This window comes from Brassica napus, chromosome A6 (assembly GCF_020379485.1).
Source record: "Brassica napus cultivar Da-Ae chromosome A6, Da-Ae, whole genome shotgun sequence".
Taxonomy (NCBI): Eukaryota; Viridiplantae; Streptophyta; class Magnoliopsida; order Brassicales; family Brassicaceae; genus Brassica; species Brassica napus.
Window position 1 is genome coordinate 24,452,407 of NC_063439.1, and position 21,963 is coordinate 24,474,369.

General features: G+C 36.6%; 6 protein-coding genes and 2 non-coding genes across 12 annotated transcripts; 2 read left to right on the forward strand and 6 right to left on the reverse strand.

Moving 5' to 3' along the window:
- Nucleotides 1-550: 550 nt before the first annotated feature.
- On the reverse strand, nucleotides 551-2,932 carry LOC106349163 (protein arginine methyltransferase NDUFAF7, mitochondrial-like). Its single transcript, XM_013789088.3, has 10 exons — nucleotides 2,646-2,932; nucleotides 2,502-2,563; nucleotides 2,281-2,424; nucleotides 2,091-2,201; nucleotides 1,807-1,999; nucleotides 1,619-1,677; nucleotides 1,486-1,538; nucleotides 1,194-1,416; nucleotides 1,009-1,117; nucleotides 551-925 (listed from the first exon to the last, which is right to left on the reverse strand). Exons 1-10 carry the CDS (start codon nucleotides 2,860-2,862, stop codon nucleotides 663-665), a joined length of 1,434 nt encoding a protein of 477 aa, XP_013644542.2. The 5' UTR covers nucleotides 2,863-2,932; the 3' UTR covers nucleotides 551-662.
- A 43-nt stretch (nucleotides 2,933-2,975) lies between these two features.
- Nucleotides 2,976-3,048, forward strand: TRNAA-AGC. Its single transcript has one exon. It is a non-coding gene; the product is annotated as a tRNA-Ala (tRNA).
- Nucleotides 3,049-3,603: 555 nt separating this feature from the next.
- On the reverse strand, nucleotides 3,604-3,676 carry TRNAA-AGC. The gene has a single exon. It is a non-coding gene; the product is annotated as a tRNA-Ala (tRNA).
- Nucleotides 3,677-3,854: 178 nt separating this feature from the next.
- LOC106349164 (protein odr-4 homolog) lies at nucleotides 3,855-6,914 on the reverse strand. Of its 3 annotated transcripts, none has more exons than XM_048735340.1 (12): nucleotides 6,789-6,914; nucleotides 6,487-6,590; nucleotides 6,180-6,392; nucleotides 6,011-6,106; nucleotides 5,804-5,892; nucleotides 5,593-5,721; nucleotides 5,325-5,445; nucleotides 4,998-5,082; nucleotides 4,783-4,892; nucleotides 4,553-4,698; nucleotides 4,375-4,471; nucleotides 3,855-4,294 (listed from the first exon to the last, which is right to left on the reverse strand). In XM_048735340.1, the coding sequence occupies exons 2-12, from the start codon at nucleotides 6,565-6,567 to the stop codon at nucleotides 3,992-3,994; spliced, it is 1,470 nt and encodes a 489-aa protein (XP_048591297.1). In that variant the 5' UTR covers nucleotides 6,568-6,590; nucleotides 6,789-6,914; the 3' UTR covers nucleotides 3,855-3,991. The 3 variants fall into 3 exon arrangements, with proteins under 3 accessions (XP_048591297.1, XP_048591296.1, XP_048591298.1); XM_048735339.1 differs by having other exon boundaries at nucleotides 6,759-6,790; XM_048735341.1 differs by lacking the exon at nucleotides 6,789-6,914 and adding an exon at nucleotides 6,672-6,788.
- Nucleotides 6,915-6,975: 61 nt separating this feature from the next.
- On the forward strand, nucleotides 6,976-11,411 carry LOC106349166 (putative pentatricopeptide repeat-containing protein At3g28640). 3 transcript variants are annotated; one of them, XM_048735337.1, is made up of 3 exons: nucleotides 6,976-8,979; nucleotides 9,056-9,116; nucleotides 11,187-11,411. In XM_048735337.1, the coding sequence occupies exon 1, from the start codon at nucleotides 7,004-7,006 to the stop codon at nucleotides 8,516-8,518; it is 1,515 nt and encodes a 504-aa protein (XP_048591294.1). In that variant the 5' UTR covers nucleotides 6,976-7,003; the 3' UTR covers nucleotides 8,519-8,979; nucleotides 9,056-9,116; nucleotides 11,187-11,411. The 3 variants fall into 3 exon arrangements, with proteins under 3 accessions (XP_048591294.1, XP_022543550.2, XP_022543549.2); XM_022687829.2 differs by lacking the exon at nucleotides 11,187-11,411 and adding an exon at nucleotides 9,458-9,977; XM_022687828.2 differs by lacking the exon at nucleotides 11,187-11,411 and having other exon boundaries at nucleotides 9,056-9,242.
- LOC106349165 (AAA-ATPase At3g28580-like) lies at nucleotides 10,008-11,589 on the reverse strand. Its single transcript, XM_048735338.1, has one exon. It carries the CDS (start codon nucleotides 11,587-11,589, stop codon nucleotides 10,078-10,080), a length of 1,512 nt encoding a protein of 503 aa, XP_048591295.1. The 3' UTR covers nucleotides 10,008-10,077.
- A 2,863-nt stretch (nucleotides 11,590-14,452) lies between these two features.
- On the reverse strand, nucleotides 14,453-16,412 carry LOC106352349 (AAA-ATPase At3g28570, mitochondrial-like). Its single transcript, XM_013792000.3, has one exon. The coding sequence runs from the start codon at nucleotides 16,115-16,117 to the stop codon at nucleotides 14,612-14,614; it is 1,506 nt and encodes a 501-aa protein (XP_013647454.2). The 5' UTR covers nucleotides 16,118-16,412; the 3' UTR covers nucleotides 14,453-14,611.
- A 3,277-nt stretch (nucleotides 16,413-19,689) lies between these two features.
- Nucleotides 19,690-21,339, reverse strand: LOC106352350 (AAA-ATPase At3g28570, mitochondrial-like). Its single transcript, XM_013792001.3, has one exon. It carries the CDS (start codon nucleotides 21,283-21,285, stop codon nucleotides 19,810-19,812), a length of 1,476 nt encoding a protein of 491 aa, XP_013647455.2. The 5' UTR covers nucleotides 21,286-21,339; the 3' UTR covers nucleotides 19,690-19,809.
- Between the last annotated feature and the right edge of the window lie 624 nt (nucleotides 21,340-21,963).

Genomic DNA, 21,963 nt, shown 5'->3' on the forward strand with positions numbered 1-21,963 from the left:
ATTATAAACAATTATATACATAAAAATTATATTTTTGTTACATTTTCTGTAAATTTTACAAAATTTTATTCATAAAATTGATTATTCTAGTTACTGAAGTATGAAAAGGTACATGATTTTTTATTCTATTATCTTTGAATTTTTTTTATTTGTAGAGATCAAATCGGATATCCAATTAAAATATAAAACTGTTTTAATATTCGAACATCAAATCCAATTAAAATATCCAGATAGCTATATATCAAATCAAATCGGATAATTGATTATTCAGACAAAAAGAATTAGATTATAAATATTTCTTAAAACCCGGATATTAAATTCCTATCTCTAATAATGAATACAAAATAAAATTTATGGCTATACATACTGTTGAAGTAGTGTACTTCAATTTTTCTTGGGAAGTAGCCATTTTATGTTCTCTCAGCCAAAATATGTCAACCTGACTGTTACATATGTTATGTTATAAAACTTTTGATTTGTAACATGTTATAAAACATTTATTATTGCTATATGTCATAAAACATTTGATTTAAAACCATATAGCAAAAACTTTGAAATTCAAAAGCTTTTTATTTCATTTAGCCTGAGATTGATGATAAGCCAAGTCAAAGAAAAAAAAAAAAACAAAAGAGTGTTGTGTCCTCTCAAAGTTTAAATCTTTGTTACTGGAACGGAGCGGGAGTGCCTTGGTTTCGGTTGACAATAGCCATTGCAAGATACCTCTCCCCCATTCCAATCGGCGTCTGTTCATCAGGTCCTTCCCAGAAAGGTGCCTCACCATCTCCAACAAGCCTCCAGTACCCTGACCTCAAAGACTCAGCTTGTTCATCGTCGCAGTTCTGCAGCAGCGCATCAACTCTGAAGTTTATTCCAAGCGAACCCAAGAACTGAGACTGAGTCATAGGTCCATGGACTGTCACATTTTCTGCACAACACACAGACACGTTTTCATTTGCTTTTAAGTAAGTTATAACAATAAGGGAACGAGCAGTGAGTATAGGAACGAACCTGAAGCTTCCTCAGCAGAGTGTTTTATCGAAGGGAAATCGACATAAGCACTTAGATCCGCAGAGCCTGGATCATCCAGTATGTTGACAAACTTGTGTTCTCTAATAGCCTTATATCATATCCATAGATTCAGACACAAAAGACTTTATAAAGCATTGATCAGAGCATTTTTTTAGGACACAAACCTGAAGACTGTCTGAAATGATTCCATCCTTCCCGTAATCGATTATAAGTGCTCCACCTCCATCAGAGCCTATTCTCTTGGCTATTTCTCGAGTCAAATCCATTGATTTGGGGCTGATCTCGACATGCTCCAGCTTCTCCTTTTCCTCAGGTGTAGCCCACGTGCAACGTTTCACGAGATATAAGGCTGCAGGTGTAGGCTGTGGGGATAGAACAAAACGGAACCTAAAACCAACAACGCATCTATCAGCTCTGAAGTTTTCTTTGCAAATAGCACTAATGAAATTTACTTACTGTGAATCTTCTCCTACATCAACCATCTTCTCACACCAGCCACGTGGAGATTTCTGCAGAGATTGAGTCCATATAAGATAAACATACTAAACTAAAAGGAGAAGACTATATTGCAAGTTCTAGCAACACTAACCTGAAACTGATGAACTGGAAGAGCATCATAAAACTCATGAGCTATGATTATCGTCGGTACTGTCAAGGAAGAACATCATAAAACTCATTGCTTAAGACATGTTTAGCACTTTGACTGTTGCTATATTAAGACAAGAGCCTCATAAGAGAGTCTCAAGTTCCAAGTAATATGTAGCAAAACATGCATACCTCCAGATGGTACCTCTTCAAGAGAAGCATGCCAATGCACAGGTGTCCCAGCTAATGAACTTATAGCTTTCTTCTCAGAACTACTTTCATCAGTGCACTTCAGGTTCTGGTGCTGAAGCTTCTGCAACGCGGGACTGCACTCCACCAAGTGTATATGCAATGACTCCGTGAAGTTTCTAAACTTTGACGTACCCTAAACGTGGACAGTCCCCAAAAAACAGAGACATCAGTGAGATAGTCTTCGCGGTTCTGGAGACATAACACAAGAGGATCAAAATACATACACGAAGGAGATCGACCATGAGCGTTCCTCGACCTGGACCTAGCTCAATGAGATTAACCCTCTCTGGCTTTCCCATTTGCTCCCAGAGACAAACAGTCCAAACACCAATCATCTAACATCATCACAACACACCTAGTAAGAAAATAAACAAATCTCAAACACACAAATTCACTGTTTCTAAGTAATGTTACCTCGCCAAACATCTGGCTAACTTCAGGAGAAGTGATGAAATCACCCTGAGCTCCAAACACATCACGGTTCATGTAATAACCTGATATAGGATTCGTCAACACCTCCTCCATATACTCCGCCACTGAGATTGGCCCACCACGAAACTGTGCGAATGCACTAATTTGATCAAACTTGCATACAAAAAGTTTCAACCTTTCTACTAAGAATCGGTCTAAGTTACCTTGATGACGCTCTTGAGGTGCTTGACGAGCTCGGAGTCCGGTGTGGGTTCATGAGAGTGGTCTAATTTAACAAACAACAAATCAGACTCTCCAAAGCTGTCAAATTGAATCTCACTATAGAGTGTGGAGGTGGAATCATTTACCGGGAGGATTGAAGAGAGCGGAACGGTCGACGGAGATGGTTGTTCCAGCGGCGGCGGCGGAACCTGACTCTTCGACATGGCTACTCGCCGAGGAAGGTGGATCCGGTGAAGAGGGTAATGAGGAAAACGGTGAAAGAGAGGGTTTTGAGAAGAAGGGAGTCTTGGAAGAGAGAAGACGGCGAGGAGAGGATGTTTGCGTCAGTAATCTTCTCAGCATCTTCGCAATTTCAAAAATCTCCGACAGAACCAAGTTCGTGACGGTTCAGGAGGGGTATAGAAGAGAAACCTAGCGTCTTATAAATAAAACTAAGGTTAAACTTTACAAACACAGGGGATGTAGCTCAGATGGTAGAGCGCTCGCTTAGCATGCGAGAGGTACGGGGATCGATACCCCGCATCTCCACTTTTTCATCCTCTTTTTCCTATTTACCAGAACACATGCTCGGATGGTAATCTATTTTTCACCCGACTCAAAAGATAAAAATCAATGCATAGCAGAACATATATTACAGAGTAGACATATATCCATTTAAAAAACTTTACACTCTCAACATTCCTACACACTAAAAAAAAAAAAAACATTCCTACACACTAAAAATCACATATCAAAATCTTTAGACTTTCATGGCTCTTTACATTTACATTTACATTTATGCTTTTGTTGGTATGAAACTTATCTTCTTAAACAGCTTATAACTAGTAGCATATGTAATATCTTTTTAATTAGTCCTCGTACTTTCTCTTGTATAATACATTTATGTATGTTTTTTCTGAACCTAACATTTATGTATGTTTACTGGTTAATTAGATGCAAAGATAATTGTGTTTTAGTTTTGATGGATAAATGAAAAGTTAATGACACTTAAATTTCACTTTGATTTTCCCTTTTGCGTGGACTGAGTGAGGGATAAAGTTATCAAACGTTAGAGGAGTCTTTCATGCAAAAAAAATATATAGATGGAGATGCGGGGTATCGATCCCCGTACCTCTCGCATGCTAAGCGAGCGCTCTACCATCTGAGCTACATCCCCATTTGTCTGTTCTTTATATTGTAACCGTTCAATAATATGTCTTTTGCTGGACATCCACTTTGAAGATGCAGATTTTTATGGCCTTTCAAGTAAGAACTAAACAAAAATTCTATATATCATTAAACCTTTAAATGTGTTTCAGGTCATGTTTCAAGGTAATCTCAAAAAGATAAGTAAATGAAAAAGCTTATGTTATAGTTTCCAACAAGAAGAAAGGCCACACTTGTAAGTTCGCTATCTATAACTCCAACCCAAAGAAACAAAAACACAACTCATTTTGTGGTTTGATGAAAAACAAAGACCTGTGAACTTTTGCTAATCCTTCCGGTAAAGCATGAATCCTAATATAACCGAGAGTAAAAGCACGAAGATCGCTACCATCATTGGGACATTGGATGCATTACTGGCGTTACCCGTTCCCTTGCTACCATCTTCACGGCTTGTCTTTACAACATTCCCTTCTAAGCGACAGCTGGCAGCAGAAGACGCAGGGGTTATCACGTCCCACATAGACTCCGCAACCATTAAAGACGTCTCGGTTTCCACTTCTAAAATCTTCGATGTGTCAAGAGAAGAATGTTCCATGGACATTAACTCCATGCAACGTTCTTTTACTACCTAACATTATAAAAAAAAACATGTATAAACATTTGGAAGAAGAAGAGTGGAACTGATAACATTGCAAGTTGATTATCTACCTCAAGTGATTCAAATGGCTGTAGATAATCACAGATATGTGTCCCAGCTAACCACGGGACAAGAACTCTCTTAGGAAGACGAAGATGGCAAGCTTTTCTGTTTTCAAAAACATTAGAGACTTTAAGCATTAACATAACCAGACAATAGAGTAACGGTTATGTTTATAAGTTGACTCACGTAGATGAGTTTAATATGGATTTAGAAATGGGGATTTTCGACATCTCAGCTTCTTCATTGTCTCCAACATCAGGTGGATTGAGATCCTGCTCAGCCTCGTCACAGATAATGTCCAATCTACTTTGCAGACTCCTAGTAATGTCAGCCTGAAAAGAAATAATACATACATCACTAATTTTGTAAAACTTTAATAGGTCCGATAAAACTGGGAAGAGGCGTAGGTGCAGTACCTTTATATCAGCAACAGCTTGTGAAACTGGTTCTTTCACGTTCAAATAGGCATAAGAGTATATAGAACCACCAAATTGTAGAATTCCAGTAACATTCTTTGCAGTTAATGCTTCACAACATTAAACCGTGATGTTTAGATTAGATCATCAAAAGATATGTCCGTTGAGCAAACCCTAGTCCGTGTTTAAGTTAAGAGTGATAAAAGAAAACATACCCTCAGCTCTAATATCTTTCATGAATGGGAATAACAATTCAATTTCATGCTCCCCCTCCGTGTTGCAAGGCTCATCGTTGTGCACCTTCACTCCAACAAAAGTTAAACAAGATATTACAAACAGGGGTTGATAACACGGACAAGGCAACGATCGATGCACACAAAACTATATTTCCGACAGGTTATAGCAATGATTAATGCACAAAAAAACTACATTTCAGACAGAGTTCACAAGGATAACTTGACTGCATATAGTTTCCCCCTTCCCATCAATATTCAACAATAAACACAGAAACATAAAAAGCATAAGGTTCACTTTCTCCTCACCAAGTCCCCATCAATCATTGCATTTGCACTCTTCAACTCTTTTGCATGAACTGCAAGTTCTTGACGGAGAATCTCAGTAAATGTTTGCCTAGTTGACTCACCCTTGGAGTAAATAGGTAATCTACCAAAGAAAAAATATACAAGAAAATCAACAGAAAGAGGTCAAGAATAAATACAAAAGGAATAGTTGAAATCAACATTGTATTCACGAGCGAAGAAGCTACTGAATGTAAAACCCAAAAATCCAAATCTAGATGCATTAACATACCTGAAATTAAAGTTGTAGTTGCACTTAAACCTTTGCAGAGTACTTAATACCTTTCCCAGCTTAAAGTCACAAGGTCGAAGGCTACTTGATGTAATACTTGAGTTCAACAAACATGTTCGACAATTCCATCTACGTACAAACATTCCGCTCTTAGTTTAATTATCAGATAGTTCTCATAGTTTTAGTAAGTGAACCTAAAAAGGGGGTGTACCTCCTTGGACTGTAGCATATGTGAACAAGAAGAGCTTCATCCAAGGCAGGATCCAAATGCCGTATTGCATCTGAAACTGCCTTAATAGCCTGATAATTTAGATTCATCAACATGCATTAGAGTTGCAATAGCATCCAAAAGATTACTCATTAACCAAAGTACAATCAAGCAATGTCCATTGGAATATTAGTCTCACACAAAACTAACCTGGCAAAGGATCATAGTTGAATTCTTAAAAGAACTGTCACTAGCCCATACATAGATACCAACCACCTTCACTCCACCCATAAGCATTCTCGATACCTGAAGAAGAAACAACCATTACAATGCCAATCACCTTCATCTAACACTTACAAGACAAACAATAGTATCAAACCTGTCTGGCATGTTCTGCTACCCAATCACAATCAATGGACAGAGAAGACGACTCTGAAGACTGAGCTTTCGACTTGGATGGCCTCTTTTTATCATCTCTGGTCTCCAGAACCGAGCATGCTGGTTCTCCAGCATCGTTGCTCGGCGTTGGGATCAAATCAAACACAAATCCACGATCTAAAACAGAGCTCAGCTTGCCTATCACAAGACCCACCTGTGCACCAAAAATCATCAAATCAAAAACCACACTTAGAACCACAACAATATCAAAAGATTCATTTTTTAACATAAAATGAATCAGTGATTACCTCAGCAGGAATAGCTGAGCGAGAGAGACGATCTTCAGCAGAGGTGAGCCTAGACTCTTCTCCAACTACCGCTTTCACCATTGTTTACAAATGCAGCAATATCTCTGCAACAAGTAGAAGAATTAAACCTTTTCGAAAACCCAGAATCAACGAACCCCAAAGATCGAAACTTTCAGCTATATTACATAAACCCAGAAACGGAATTGAATCCCTAACGACGATAAATCGAGGAGAAAGCCTTATCGCAACGAAAGAGACAGAGAGAGAGTTACATCATGCGAAAGCGTTTCGTAAGATCTTACCTCCTCCCTCTGAGGATTTGATTCAATGATGAAGATGTTGAAAGGTTGACTGTCTTCCTCACCGTTACACACCACATTGAGAAATTTGAGTTATTATGTTTACACGTATGCACATCTTGCTGTTTTTTTAGTACGTCAAACATCGTGCCGTTTTTTAATTTCCGAGACTCGCCGTTTAAATCAAAAACCTTTCATCTGACGTCAACAACACGACGATGAGAGTTCTGCTCTCTACCTTCCATCATCACTCATGGAAGACACTAATCCTCGCGAGCCAGCGCTGCAAAACATTACAACAAATCAAATCAACACACGCGTCATTCATCATCCACAACCTCCACCGCAACACTTACGCCGTCAGCAAACTCCTCACCTCTCTTCTCCCTCTCCCAAATCCAAACAAACACTTCCCTTACGCTTCCCTCATCTTCGACTCAATCCAATCCCCCAACGCCTTCGTCTACGACACGATGATAAGAATCTGCTCTCGAACCTCACAGCCTCACTTGGGCGTACGCTATTTCAAACTAATGATGGCTGAAGATGACATAGCTCCAAGTTACCTCACGTTTCATTTCTTACTTGTCGCTTGTTTGAACGCTTCGTTGTTCGATATGTGTAAGCAAATCCACTCCTTGGTGGTTAAAAATGGTGTCTTTGCATCGGACGGTCACGTGCAGACTGGAATCTTGAGGCTTTATGTGGAAGATGGAGTTTGTTTGTCAGATGCGCGGAAGGTGTTCGATGAAATTCCTCACCCGGATGTTGTGAAGTGGGATGTTTTGATTAACGGGTATGTTAAACGCGGGTTAGGATCAGAGGGTTTGAGTGTGTTCAGGGAGATGTTGGGTAGAGGGATAGAGCCGGATAAGTTCTTAGTTACGACAGCGTTAACGGCTTGTGCACAAGCTGGGGCTCTCACTCAGGGGAAGTGGATTCATGAACTTTTGGAGAAGAAGTGGGTTGAGTCTGATGTGTTTGTTGGAACGGCTCTTGTTGACATGTATGCTAAGTGTGGCTGCTTAGAGACGGCTGTGGAAGTCTTTGAGAAGCTGAGTAAGAGGAATGTCTTCTCATGGGCGGCATTGATTGGAGGATACGCGGGTTATGGTTATGGTGAGAAAGCTATTGCGTGTTTGGAGAAGATGGAGCGAGAGGACGGTGTTAAGCCTGACAGTGTAGTGCTTCTCGCGGTCTTAGCCGCTTGTGCTCACGGAGGGTTTCTTGAAGAAGGCAGAGGGATTTTGGATAATATGGAAGCGCGATATGGAATCACTCCGAGGCATGAGCATTACAGCTGTATTGTTGATTTGATGTGCAGAGCTGGGAGATTAGATGAGGCGGTTGAACTTATTGAAGAAATGCCAATGAAACCGCTTGCATCTGTATGGGGTGCGTTGCTGAATGGTTGTCGGACGCACAAGAATGTTGAGCTAGGAGAACTAGCTGTTAAGAATCTTCTCGAGGTAGAGAAAGGTAATGCTGATGAAGAGGAAGCAGCTCTCGTTCAACTATCTAGTATTTACATGACTGCTCAGAGAAACGGCGAGGCGTCTAAGATTCGTCAGATGATAGGTCAGAAGGGAATTAAAAAGGCACCGGGATGCAGTGTGTTAGAGGTTGATGGAAATGTTACAAAATTTGTCTCGGGAGATGCGTCACACCCGAATCTGCTGCAAATACACACATTGATTCATCTTCTGTCGGTTGATGCCTTGCAGATTCTGTAGCACTCACTCAATAAGCTGCAACTCTTATCAGAGGACGCTCTTGGGTTATCTTGTTTCTACAGATTGCCTTTTAAGCATATCGAACCCGTAACACACACTGGATGGCTGTCCAAATGCTTTGTGGGTATGGAGATAAGCGTACTTTTGAAGGAACGAGAGGAGTTTCTGAACATGCTGCAGTTCTATATCATAGTAGAGGGAGTCATTGGACTCCCCGAAGTAGGAGCTGGAAACTTAAGCAAGGCCTTAGAAAAAAGAATATCTGAATCTTTTACAAGAGCCTCTGAGAGCGTTATAAAGAATTGTTTGATTCAGACTTAATGGTATCTGGAGAGTGGAAGAGAAGTGCATGAGCGAAAAAGGAACAAAACAGAAGCTTCAGTTGAAAATTATGGCATTTGGGCACACCTGGAGTAGAGAGATTTGAGACTCTTAGAATGTGAAAAAGCTGAATACATGATGTAAGACATATAAGCTCAAAAGATATTTTGCATTCTATTATTTCTATGTACTAGGTAACCAATACTGTTACTGCAGGTAAACGGTGACTGATAAGGGCATTTGTCTAGTCTTCGCACAGGAACACTAGTTTGACCAGGTACCCTCTCGTCTTTCTTAACAAGCTGCTGCTTTGAGTTATGTTGTGCTCCTTAAGAAACTTGTCTCGACTTGTAAAAACATAATGTTTAACAATTCACTCAATATGATTTGGTTTCATTTAGCATCTCATCTGATAATAAAATAAGCTTATAGAAAATAAATAGATGGGAGGCCTTACGAAAATCCAAACACAATATCTTATTGAATGTTCGGTGTAGTATTGGGTTTTGGTTGCTTAGGTCGGATTTCATATACAGCCTGATGCTAGATTCTTTTAGCATCAAGTTGGTGTAGTCACGTAAAATGCTTCTTTTTGTTGTTGTTGTTGCTGTTCTACAGCATATTACCGAAATACACAGTAGCAGAAACCAAAAGTATTTGGTCTTGGCCCTCTTTGTTGCTTCAAGATGTGCTTGCGTCATCCCCTGTAGAATGTCAAAAACCACAATCTCTTCAGTTATATTTGATTCGAGGGCATCCATACAACAAAACTGGAACTATTATGTTGACATCAGCGTCTAATTTATGTCCTGGTTCTTCATCAGCGTCAAATATAAAATCAGGAAAAGAAAACTAACCTTTTGAAGTAGACGAAGGGAACAAGACAACGTTCATCTTTGTGTTGTTGGGAGGGAGATGCAACCGAAGGGGATATAACTTGCCGTTTAAAGGGTTCTTGGAACAGATTGATATATGATTCAGAGCCGTCTCTTCTTCAAGCTTCTGTTTCAGCTCTTCTAGTCCCATTCCCTTGAAACAGGAAAGCTCTTCCTTCGCTCTCTCATATCTACATTCCCATTATTGTCTCAATCCTGTAATAGATTAGTCTTGGGTAGACATGGCTGAACAAAGTTCTGAATATGCTTAAGATGGAAGAGACTAAAATGCTTTATGAGTGATCATACAATACAGTAGATTCTCTCTATATAAAAGCAACATATATAGATTTCCTTCAAAATTCAATGCTCTTCTTCAATCTTTTTCTTCTCCTCATCCTTCTTTCCCTTCATCTCTGCTTTCTTTTCCTTTATTCTCTTCTTCTCTTCCTCTTCTTCCTTCTTCTGCTTCACCTCTTCCTCAACCCTCTTCTTTGCTTCCTCTTTTGCCTCTTTCAACGCTTCAATCAAACGCTTCAAACATGTCTCCCCTTCTTCCCCTTCTGACTTCGGCAACAGATTCTCCCCAACATCCGCCGGTGTCATCTTGATTTCTTCAACCTCAAGCAATCTCTTTACCTCATCAAAGAGCTCACTCTCCTCCACATCCAAGTAGTTCTTGGCCAACACCTTAAACGCTTCAAAACCGCAATATGACATCTCTATATGCTTATCCATTCTTCCTTTCCTAATCAAAGCAGGATCTAGCTTGTCCACAAAGTTTGTAGTAAACACAATGATCCTCTCTCCACCACAAGCTGACCATAACCCATCAATGAAGTTCAATAGCCCTGACAATGTAACCTTGCTCTCTTTCTTCTCACCTTCACTTTTCATCATCATCTTCTTCTCATCTCCATCTTCTTCTTCCTCCTTCTTCTTCTTTCTCTGTCCCGTTAGGTTAAGAGAACAATCAATATCTTCAATCACAATAATAGATTTACTCGATGTCTCAATCAATAAACTCCTCAGCTGTGTGTTATCCATAACCGTTGTTAACTCAAGATCATATACATCATACTCCAAGAAGTTCGCCATGGCAGCTATCATGGTAGACTTACCAGTCCCTGGTGGACCAAACAAAAGATACCCTCTCTTCCACGCCTTCCCAATCTTCTTGTAATAATCCTTGCTCTTACTAAACTTAATAAGATCGCTCTTGATCTCTTCCTTCTTCTTCTCCTCCATAGCCAAAGTATCAAAACTCGCAGGATGCTCAAACGTTACATGACTCCACTTTGTCTGGTTCCTATGGTTCTGCCCCGGAGTATTCGAGTAAAGCTTCCTCTCTCTGTTCTTCATATCTATCATCTTCCCTTCCTTCACAACATGCTCAAGATACCTCTCTATGATTACTTCTCTGTCACGTCTATGGAACTTCAACATGTAATATCTCTTCTCATCGGCTGCAGGGTAGAAAGAGAAAGATTGCCTAGTGTTCCTCACTTTCTTGGACTGCCACCAAACCGTGACGCTCTCGAACTCGTCGGTTATCTCTTCTCTATCGTCCATGCTAAGGACGAGAGACTTGCTTCCTTTGGTTGTGTTGGCTTTGAGCTTCTTGGCTCGAAGAGAGGAGTCTTTGCTGAGGTAGCTTTGGATTCCTGAGTAGACCTCGCTTCGTTTGAAATGCTCTCCGCTGTATTCGTGGAACTTGATTTGGATGTAAGGGTAGAAACGGCTGAAGAGTCTTTGAAAGAATGGTTCCAAGTGGTCTCCTACGTGAGGGAACCATCGTCTAAAGATTGTGTATGTAAACATCAAGGTTGCTAAAGTAGAGCCTGTGTTAGCCCATAGTTGACCCATCGTCGCCATTTGGAATAGGTTTATTTAGGTTTCTTGAGTTATAAGAAAGGTTTTCTGAGATGAGATTTTGATCAGATAGGAATGTTATAGTGGTTCTGACACAAGAGCTTACGACATATATAATTAAATTTACTTGAAAAACCTCTATCAATATTATATTATGTCTGCGCATATGAGAATATGAGATCACTTGGGAACTACCTAACGACTATTTTTATAACAAAAAAAAAACATTTGTGGAAAAAGATCATAACCAAACAAAAACTGAAAAGAGAAGGAAATTGCACGCTTCTACCATCAGTCTCATGCATATTATAACTTATGCAGAATGTATTTTAATTAAAAGGGTCCTTTACGAATAGACAACACAACTAGTGTACCAGTAGATGCTAAAAAAGTCTGAAGTATATACATCATTGTTTAACTCATATAGTAGCATGTACCACAACTATTGTACAAGTGGATGCCAAAAAGAGTCTGAAGTGTTATATACATTGTTATCCAACTATCCTAAAGGCAAAGGTTTTCTAATCCCTTATATATTAATTGAGGAACATTTGAAAATATATAACCTCAATTTTGTATTAATTAAAAGAGGCCCCAATGCATAGGTGGCACTCAATTAGGTAGTCAATTATATTCAATTGAAAAATAAGTAGGTCCACATTCGATTTTTATATGTTGTTAGATACATAAGTTGGTCAAACTATATGATATAATGATATGATATGCTATTTGCATTCCATAAATAAAACCTACGGAATTACCATAAATGACTAATATATATATATATATGACAATTAATGATTTTAATAATAAAGATTTGATAACAATTTATATCTCCTCCATCATTTTTTGTTTAATTTTATATTATTAAAATAAATTAAACAATCAAATTAGCTATAAAAGTAAAATTTAGATTTTTTCGTATATGTTATATTTTGAATTTTTAAAAACGACAATAAATGACTAAAACTATTAAAATTATTATGTTAAAAATTAATGATCAATGGTTTAACATTTTTATTATAAGAAGATACACATGATTTTAAAACCATATGAGTAAAAAATATCATTTAATAATAAAATAAATATATATATATAGATTAAACACTATATACCATAAGATTACATAAATATTTTAATATTAAAACATTCAATGAATTTGCAAGAACATTGGTAAATTATAAACTTATTAAAGATTTCAGAGTGAAAATTTTGGTATCGATGATTTAAATATTTTGTTATAAAACGATAAGAATGATCATAGAACCGTATGATTATAAATTTTTATTTAATAAATAACTATATAAAATATACTATTCTTAGAAAAATAGGTTGGTCTATCTTAACTTATATTACACTTTTTATTAAATTATCTATCGAATTGATAAATAACTTGCCAAAAATGTTTTGCACTTTTCTTAAATAAAAGCTACGAAATTACCTAATATGATTAACGTATATGTGAAAATTAATTATTATGAATAATAAATAATTGATAACAATTTTTGTAACTTAGTTATTTTTTAATTTTATATTATTAAAAGATATTAAAAAATCACATTAAATATATAATAAAAACATTTATATTTTTTCTTATATGTTATATTTTGAATTTTTCAAAACGTTTATAAATTATTAGAAATTTGAAGATCTCCACTCTGAAAATTTTGTGATCAATAGATTATTTTTTTGTCATAATAAGTTACAAATGATCATAAAATTGTATTAATATGAACTTTTATTTAATATTATAAGAAGATACACATTATTTTAAAACCATATGAGTAAAAAATATCATTTAATAATAAAACATATATATTTATATATATATATATATAAATTATACTATATACCATAATTGTTATCAAATATTTATTATTCATAATAATTAATTTTCATATATACGTTAATCATATTAGGTAATTTCGTAGCTTCTAACTAAGGAAAGTGCAAATTTGGTAGATTATTTAACACCCCTAATCCAAATGAAGCCTAACTATTGTTTCATTCTACAAAATATAATAAAAATAATAACTTAATCCTGCGCAAGGCGCGGGTCTTATCCTAGTTGAATAGTAAGGTATACTACTTATTTAACCAGTTCTCGGAATGTAATTCGATAGCGCCTAGTCACGTCTCCAACCAGTAGTATAGGAATCCGAATCCCCATAGTATTGTATAATCGCAGCTAATGAACTTTGGCAAGAGAAACAAAACAACAAAACCCTAAAAATTACAAATTTGATGATTTCTCGTGATTCATGTAATCGTGGATAAGTATTTTGGAATATTTTCAAATATCTTATTGTTTATTTTATTAAATTTAGATAATTATCTTTATTGTTTTAAGGTTTTATAGTTTTATTATATATACAGTCTTTAACTTTGTATTCAGTTTTATTATATAAAGCTTTCGCTACATCAGCGTGTAAGTTTCAAAGGAAGGAGTCTTTTTATGTTAGGAAGACGGCTATTATTATTATAAGTACGGACAGAGACAAGTAAGGAGTGGTTAGATACTTAGTCCACTGAACCAAGAACGAGACCGTCAGTGCTTGGACGTTTCCTCTTAGATGCAGTTTCTTACTGACAATCTTAAAATACCAAACTCGTCAGGGCTGATCGATTGATTACTCTCATTATTGGCTGGGCCTAGTGCTAAATCTATTGAAACTTGGACTTTGGTAGTTTGAAATAGGGTTTCTCCTCTTGAAGATGAGATTAGGAGATTGTGTTTATACTTATGAGATTAATTACATTTGCTTAAATCATTTGTCTCAACTCTTGACTAAAGCTCTAAAGATAATCCATAGTAAACACACAACAAGGAATTAAAATAGACAAAAAAACATATGACACACAGAACTTCACTTGAGGAATTACTTTCTTCACACTTCAAATAGACCACTAATTTCCTAGCCGCTATTTAATTCCACAAGTTTGGTTTTACAAGCTAGAAATTGGTGGCTATAAAACATAATAAAACACTAATATCAAAGCAGATGGTAAAACTACTAGAATCTTATTATTTGGTTAAATACTTAATCTTCTTCTGTTGTTCATTTGAATGTTGGTTCAACTTCATCTGTTCCAAAGCTCGGATCAAACCCTTGAGTGATCCATCAACACCAGATTCACCATCTTTCACCATCAAGTTCTCCGCAACATCAGCCGGCGTCATATTCGTTTCTTCCAGCAAAGTCTCAATCTCACCAAACAAAAGATGCGAATCAAGATTCAGATAGTTCTTGGCAAGAATCTTGAACGCATCAAATCTGCAATAAGACAACTCTATATGCATATCCATCCGACCTCTTCTAATCAAAGCTTGGTCAAGTTTCCCCAAATGGTTCGTTGTGAACACAAGTATCCTCTCTTGTCCACAAGCCGACCATATCCCGTCTATAAAGTTCAACAAGCCAGAGAGCGTAACTGCATTCTTCTTCTTCTCTTTCTTGATCTCTGCGTTGCTCTGATGATCTTCTTTAACTCTCCTCTCTCCCGTGAGGTCCAAGGAACAGTCTATATCTTCAATCACAAAGATTGACTTACTACTAGTAGCTAGCAACAGCTTCTTGAGTTCCCAGTTGTTTTCTATCGAAGTTAGCTCAAGATCATAGATACTATAACTCATTAGATTCGCCATAGCTGCAATCATAGTGGACTTGCCTGTCCCTGGAGGTCCATGCAACAAGTAGCCCCTCTTCCAAGCTTTCCCAATCTTCTTATAATACTCTTCACCATCTCTAAACGCTAAAAGATCACTCATAATCTCATCTTTCTTCTTTGGATCCATAGCCATTGTGTCAAACGTTGCTGGATGCTCAAAGTCAATGCTACTCCATAGATTCATCGTAAACATCTTCCAGTTAGGGCTTGGATTATTCATAAAGAGCTTAACCTTCTTCTTCTTCTTTTCTTCAATGGACTTGCCTTCCTCTACAACGTATCTCAAGTAGGAACCAGTCACTACCTCCAGGTTACTTCTATGGAAAGTAAGCCTACACATTTTAACACCGTCCGTGGGTTTTAGAACCTCCCACCAAATCTTCACACCTTCATACTCATCCTCAACTTTATCATCGTCCCGTTTGATATCCAAAGACTCTCTCCCCCTCGCCTGACTCCCCTTGAAATTCTTCACTTGAGAGTTAACTTGTGCGCCAAGGTAGGTCTTGATGGCTGAGTAAGCGTAGTTATGTTTATACTCCTCGATTTCTCTGAATCTGATCTGAGCGTAAGGCGAGAAGAAGGCAAGAGTCTTGTCAGCACACTTCTTGAAAAAGGGTAACCGTTGGATTGCGTTGACGAGGAGTTCTTGGATCGTGATCTTGAGATGTAAAGGGAAGTATCTCCTAAGAGTTTCAATGATGAAGAGTAGACCAGCAATGTTTGATCCAATAGTTGTTATGTTATCTCCAAACATTGGCTTAACGATGGATCCCATAAAGATTTCAATTAGGTTTCTTTTGCTTTTCTTTGTCTGAAGAAGAAGAAGCTTCTGATCTTTTCTCACACTGGTTTGACTCATGATTGCGTTGTGTTTCTCTCTATCTCTCGCTCGCTCTCTGCCTCTGAACTTGGATTCTTCATAAAAAGGTTAACCTTCTTCTTATTTTCTTTAATGGAGTAGGTTTGAAAAGACCCATCATCACCATTCCTTCTCTCGAATCTCTGTTTTAGGGTTTTGGAATAGGTTTATTTAGGTTCCGTGAACTAGAAGGAAGGTTTCTGAGATGAGATTAAGCTGGGATTTTGATCAGAAAGGAAGGTTAATGTTGGGGAAGAAGATATAGTGGTTCTGGCATACAAGAGCTTATGACATTTATAACAAAATTTTACTTGCGAAGTCTCTATCAATTTTGTATTATACTCCCTCTGTTCCTAAATGATCCATGTTTTGAAAAAAAATATTTGTTTCAAAAAGATGTATATTCTATGTTTTCAATGAAAAAATTGCAAACTTTAAGAAAATTAATTGGTTTTATTAGATTATTATTGGTTAAAAGTTGTTGAAAATTGAAAATTACAGAAAACGATAAATTTATTATAGCGATTTAATGTGTTTTTTAATATGTGTAAAAACTCTAAAAGTCTATCTTTTAGGAACGGATGGAGTAGATGTTATGAGATCACACTTGGAAACTACCTAACCACTAATTATTTACAGTTTTTGCTGGAAAAAAAGAAGAAAATAACTAAACAAAGACGGAAAATAGCCATGGTTTCACCGTCAATTTCATCATAAAGTTATTCAATATAAGTAAAAGTAGCGTCCATAAAAACTAGTAGGCTGGGCGTTTGGGCGTTTGGGTTGGGTTCGAACCGATTTTTTCGGATCCGGATCTTTCGGGTCCTAAACATTTAGATCCTATAGGTATTACCGTATTAGTAAATTTTTGGTCCGGATCGGTTCTTTTTCGGGTTTAGGAGGGTTCTTCTCAGATCTGTTCGGGTCTATAATTAAAATACCCGTAAAATACCTATAATTTTCGGATCCATAACATGTGTGGATCGGATTCGGATATTCAATATAAGGACACGAATTACCCAAACCTCCATTAAATTTAGTTGAAATCTATCATATATATCTAAATTTTTACAAAATAACTTAAAATAAATTATTAATAATTAAAATAAAATATTTTTAAACTCTAAATTTTACATTTGATTCTTCATATTTCTTGAAAAATGTTACAAAAATAATATCAAAGATTCTTAACAAAAACAAATTCAACTAAATCATAAAATAAAATATAAAAAAATAGAATATAAAAAATCATAGTTTTGGATATTCATATTTTTAACTTGGGTATGAATCAGTTTTTATCGGGTTGGATCTATTTGGGTAAGTTTTTTCGGGTTCAGGTCTATTCGGACGGTTCTTTTTGGTTCCGGTTTTTTTGGGGTAAATTACTTTTGGATCTAATAAGTATTTGTAAATTTTCGGTTAGGTTTCGAGTTGGGTATTTTCGAGTCGATTTTGATTCGAATTTTCGGTCCGAGTAAAATGGCCGGGCCTAAAAACTAGTATACCAGTAAATGCCAAAAGGAGTCTGAATTACATAATTGTTTATCTGATAAAGTGACATGTAGTGGTGGACTAAAAACGTTTTGATATCCAACTTTCTTTAGGTAAAGATTTTCAAACTGGATAGTAACATATATTATTTCTTTAACAAGTATATGACCTAATGCGTATGACCTGCGCTTAGATGACAATCGGATCCTTACATCATATGATTACGTATACATAGGAATACAAGAGAGACAAACAAAACTCAATATATATATATATTACACAAGTTTTAAACCCAGTACCATCCACGGAAAAATGGCTTATGTCTGAACTACGAGTTGCTGAAAAAATATAAGTAACTCTATATGTACACAAAAACATTTCTATACTCTACATTAATTTGAATTACATACATGGATTTATAAAATCGACGCTAATTCATGATTTATCTTTAACTCTTTTAAAGTATCGGACGATGAGTATGATGATTAGGTGGCTGATTAGTTAGCTTCATCACAAAACGGACCGTTGAAAAAATCAATACTTTATGGGTTAAGACTTTAAAAAATTGGGCCAAATGTTGAAAATGATGGCCCAAAATTGTTGAGCGGAAGAAAACAATGTCATATTAAGGAGTTCATCATTTTCTTCTTAGTTGATCGAGAAAATAGAGACAAAATCCTCCAAATTCTTTTCGTTTTTCATTGTTTCAACTCAAATATTGTATGACTACTATTGAAGTCGTCTATTGAAAGCTAGGCTGTTATTTTGCCATCAAAAGTTGAGGTAAATTATCAGTTAGATGCTTCAATGATAATTTTTTAGATTAGGGTTTTGGAGCCGATTAGCTCTATATCTGTACCATTGGTCCCCTTTTCTCTGGCTTCTGCCTGCTTTGAGGACGGCGTCTGACTAGAGCTTTCAGGGCACTTCAGTGGCGGTGAAGGCGAGCTGGTGGAAGGGAGTGGTGTCGACCTATCCACTCGCAGGCTCGTACCGGCGAAATCAAGCAGATCCAGTTACTACTTTAATCCTTACGCTTTCTCTTTCTTTTCAGGTCTTCGGATCAATATTCCCTCTGTTGCGTTGCTGTTGGTAAAAAGAGAGTTTAAAATAAAAATATTTCAATTATACTTTATATTTTACTCTATAACAGAATAAAATTAGATTTACTTTATAAATAAAACAATTCAGTTATTTTATGTTATCTTCTATTTTTCAATATAAAGTAAAGTATCACTGAAATATATTTCAATTCTACTATAGAGTTCTTCTATTCTGAATAAAACAATAAAGTGAACCATTGAAGAAGGTTATAGTCTCTTCTATTCTGAATAAAACAATAAAGTGAACCATTGAAGAAGGTTATAGTCGAAGGAACCCACCGTCCCTTATGCTTGGCGGGTCAGCTAAATTCAATTGTGGATACCCGTCAACCTGCAATAATATATAATAAAAAAATAAAAAACTATTATTTATGAGAAAAAACTATTTTAAAAAATTAAAATTATTTATTTAATTTTAATTATAAAAATAATAATTATTTTTACTATTAATATTATCTGCTGGTCTAGTGATCACCCAAGAGTTTAAGCAGGATGAGTGCGGGTTTTATATTTTCTTCTTGCGGGTTAAACACGTCATATTTTTTTAATCAAAAACATCACTTAACCCGTGCATTGGCTGGCTGGCTGGTCAAGCTGGGTGGGTTTGACCCAAAACCCATCACTAGGCTGATCGATTGATTACTCACATTATTGGCTTGGCCTAGAGCTAAATCTATTGAAACTTGGAATTTGGTAGTTTTAAATATTGGGTTTCTCTTGGGAATATGATTTAGGAGGCTTTGTTTATACTTATGAGACTAATTACATTTCCTAGATCTTCTGTCCCAACTCTTGACTTAAGCCCAAAGATAATCCATACTAAACACACAACAAAGAATGAAAACAGAGACAAGAACATATGGAATTCACAGAAATTCACTTGAGATTACTTTCTTCACACGTCAAAACATTGTGTTTTTTTGTGTTTACTTTTTTTGGAAATCTCTATATATGATCTGTAAAATGTAAGGTGTGAAGTACTAATAACAAACACTAATTTCAAAGCGGCTATTAAATTCGATTTTACAAGCTACAATTGATGGTAAAAACATAATGAAACACTGATCTCAAAGCAGATGACAAAACAGCTAATACTATTTATTTGTTACTCTCCTTCTGTTGTTCATTTGAATGTTGGTTCAACTTCATCTGTTCCAAAGCTCGGATCAAACCCTTGAGTGGTCCATCAACACCAGATTCACCATCTTTCACCATCAAGTTCTCCGCAACATCAGCCGGTGTCATATTCGTTTCTTCAAGCAACGTCTCAATCTCACCAAACAAGAGATGCGAATCAAGATTCAGATAGTTCTTGGCAAGAATCTTGAACGCTTCAAATCTGCAATAAGACAACTCTATATGCATATCCATCCGACCTCTTCTGATCAAAGCTTGGTCAAGTTTCCCCAAATGGTTCGTTGTAAACACAAGTATCCTCTCTTGTCCACAAGCCGACCAAATCCCATCTATGAAGTTCAATAACCCAGAGAGTGTAACTGCATTCTTCTTCTTCACTTTCTTAATCTCTGCATTGATCTGATCTTCCTTAACTCCCCTCTCTCCCGTGATGTCCAAGGAACAGTCTATATCCTCAATCACAATAATCGACTTACTAGTAGTACCTAGCAACAGCTTCTTGAGCTCCCAGTTGTTCCCTATCGAAGTTAGCTCAAGATCATAGATACTATAGCTCATTAGATTCGCCATAGCTGCGATCATCGTGGACTTGCCTGTCCCTGGAGGTCCATGCAGCAAGTAGCCCCTCTTCCAAGCTTTCCCAATCTTCTTATAATACTCTTCACCCTCTCTAAACGCTAAAAGATCATTTATAATCTCATCTTTCTTCTTTGGATCCATAGCCATTGTGTCAAACGTCGCTGGATGCTCAAAGTCAATGCTACTCCATAGATTCATCGTAGACATCTCCCAGTTAAGGCTTGGATTGTTCATAAAGATCTTGACCTTCTTCTTCTTTTCTTCAATGGACTTACCTTCCTCCACAACGTACTTCAAGTAGGAACCAGTCACAACCTCCCAGTTACTTCTGTGGAAAGTAAGCCTACAAATGTTAGCCCCATCATTGAATTTAACAACCTCCCACCACACCTTCACACCTTCATACTCATCCTCGAGTTTATCATCATCGCGTTTGAAATCCAAAGACTTTCTCCCCCTCATCTGGCTACCCTTGAGATTCTTCACTTGAGGGTTAACTTGCGCGCCAAGGTAGGTCTTGATGGCAGGGTAAGCGTAGTTGTATCTATACTCCTCGATTTCTGTGAACCTGATCTGAGCGTAAGGAGAGAAGAAGGCAAGAGTCTTGTCGGCACACTTCTTGAAAAAGGGTAAGCGGTGGATTGCGTTGACGAGGAGTTCTTGGATCGTGACCTTGAGCTGTCCAGGGAAGTATCTCCTTAGGGTTTCGATGATGAAGAGTAGACCAGCAATGTTTGATCCTATTGTCGTTAAGTTGTCTCCGAAGAGTGGCTTCACGATGGATCCCATCAAGATTTCGATTAGGCTTCTTTTGCTTTTCTTTTTCTGAAGAAGAAGAAGCTTCTGATCTTGACTCATGATTGCGTTGTGTGTGTCTCTCTCTCTCTCGCTCTCTGCCTTTTGTATTTTTTTTTCAGGTCTTCAAAGTGATGACCTATAAGTTTCTTGTTGCTCTCTAATTTATTACTCTCGATAATGTTGAGCGTATTATTTGTGACATTGTTTGTATTCATCATCTTGTTTCAAATTATGTCAAGAAAAAAAAATCTCAAGTATTCCATTTTGAGTGAAAATTCCATATTATCTCCTATTAAATTTTGAATGTTCTGTTATTAAGAAGTTAATAAATTATCTTTTTATGGTGAAATATATATACTTACTTCTTTAAAAAGGAAAAAAATCGTTTTCTATTATAGAAGTTTTTCAAGTCACACATGTTGTATTTACGTACTTGAATCTTGGGTACGAATTTGACTGAAATAATTCAAAGATATTTTTGATATGAATTCGAACCTTTAAAAAAAAAAAGATCAAACTTAATGTCATGCGTATCGGGACCAATCTGATATTGACCCATCTCTGGCTAAAGCTGGCATTGTAAATTGTACAAGGAATTCAATATATATATATATATTCGTTTGATATTTTTTCGTAGATCATTTTTTTCTTGAAATCAGATAGCTGGAATTTTACTGGATCAAGTTAAATTACGCTAACATTACAAACAAAAAAACAGCCAAATCTGTAAGATTTGTT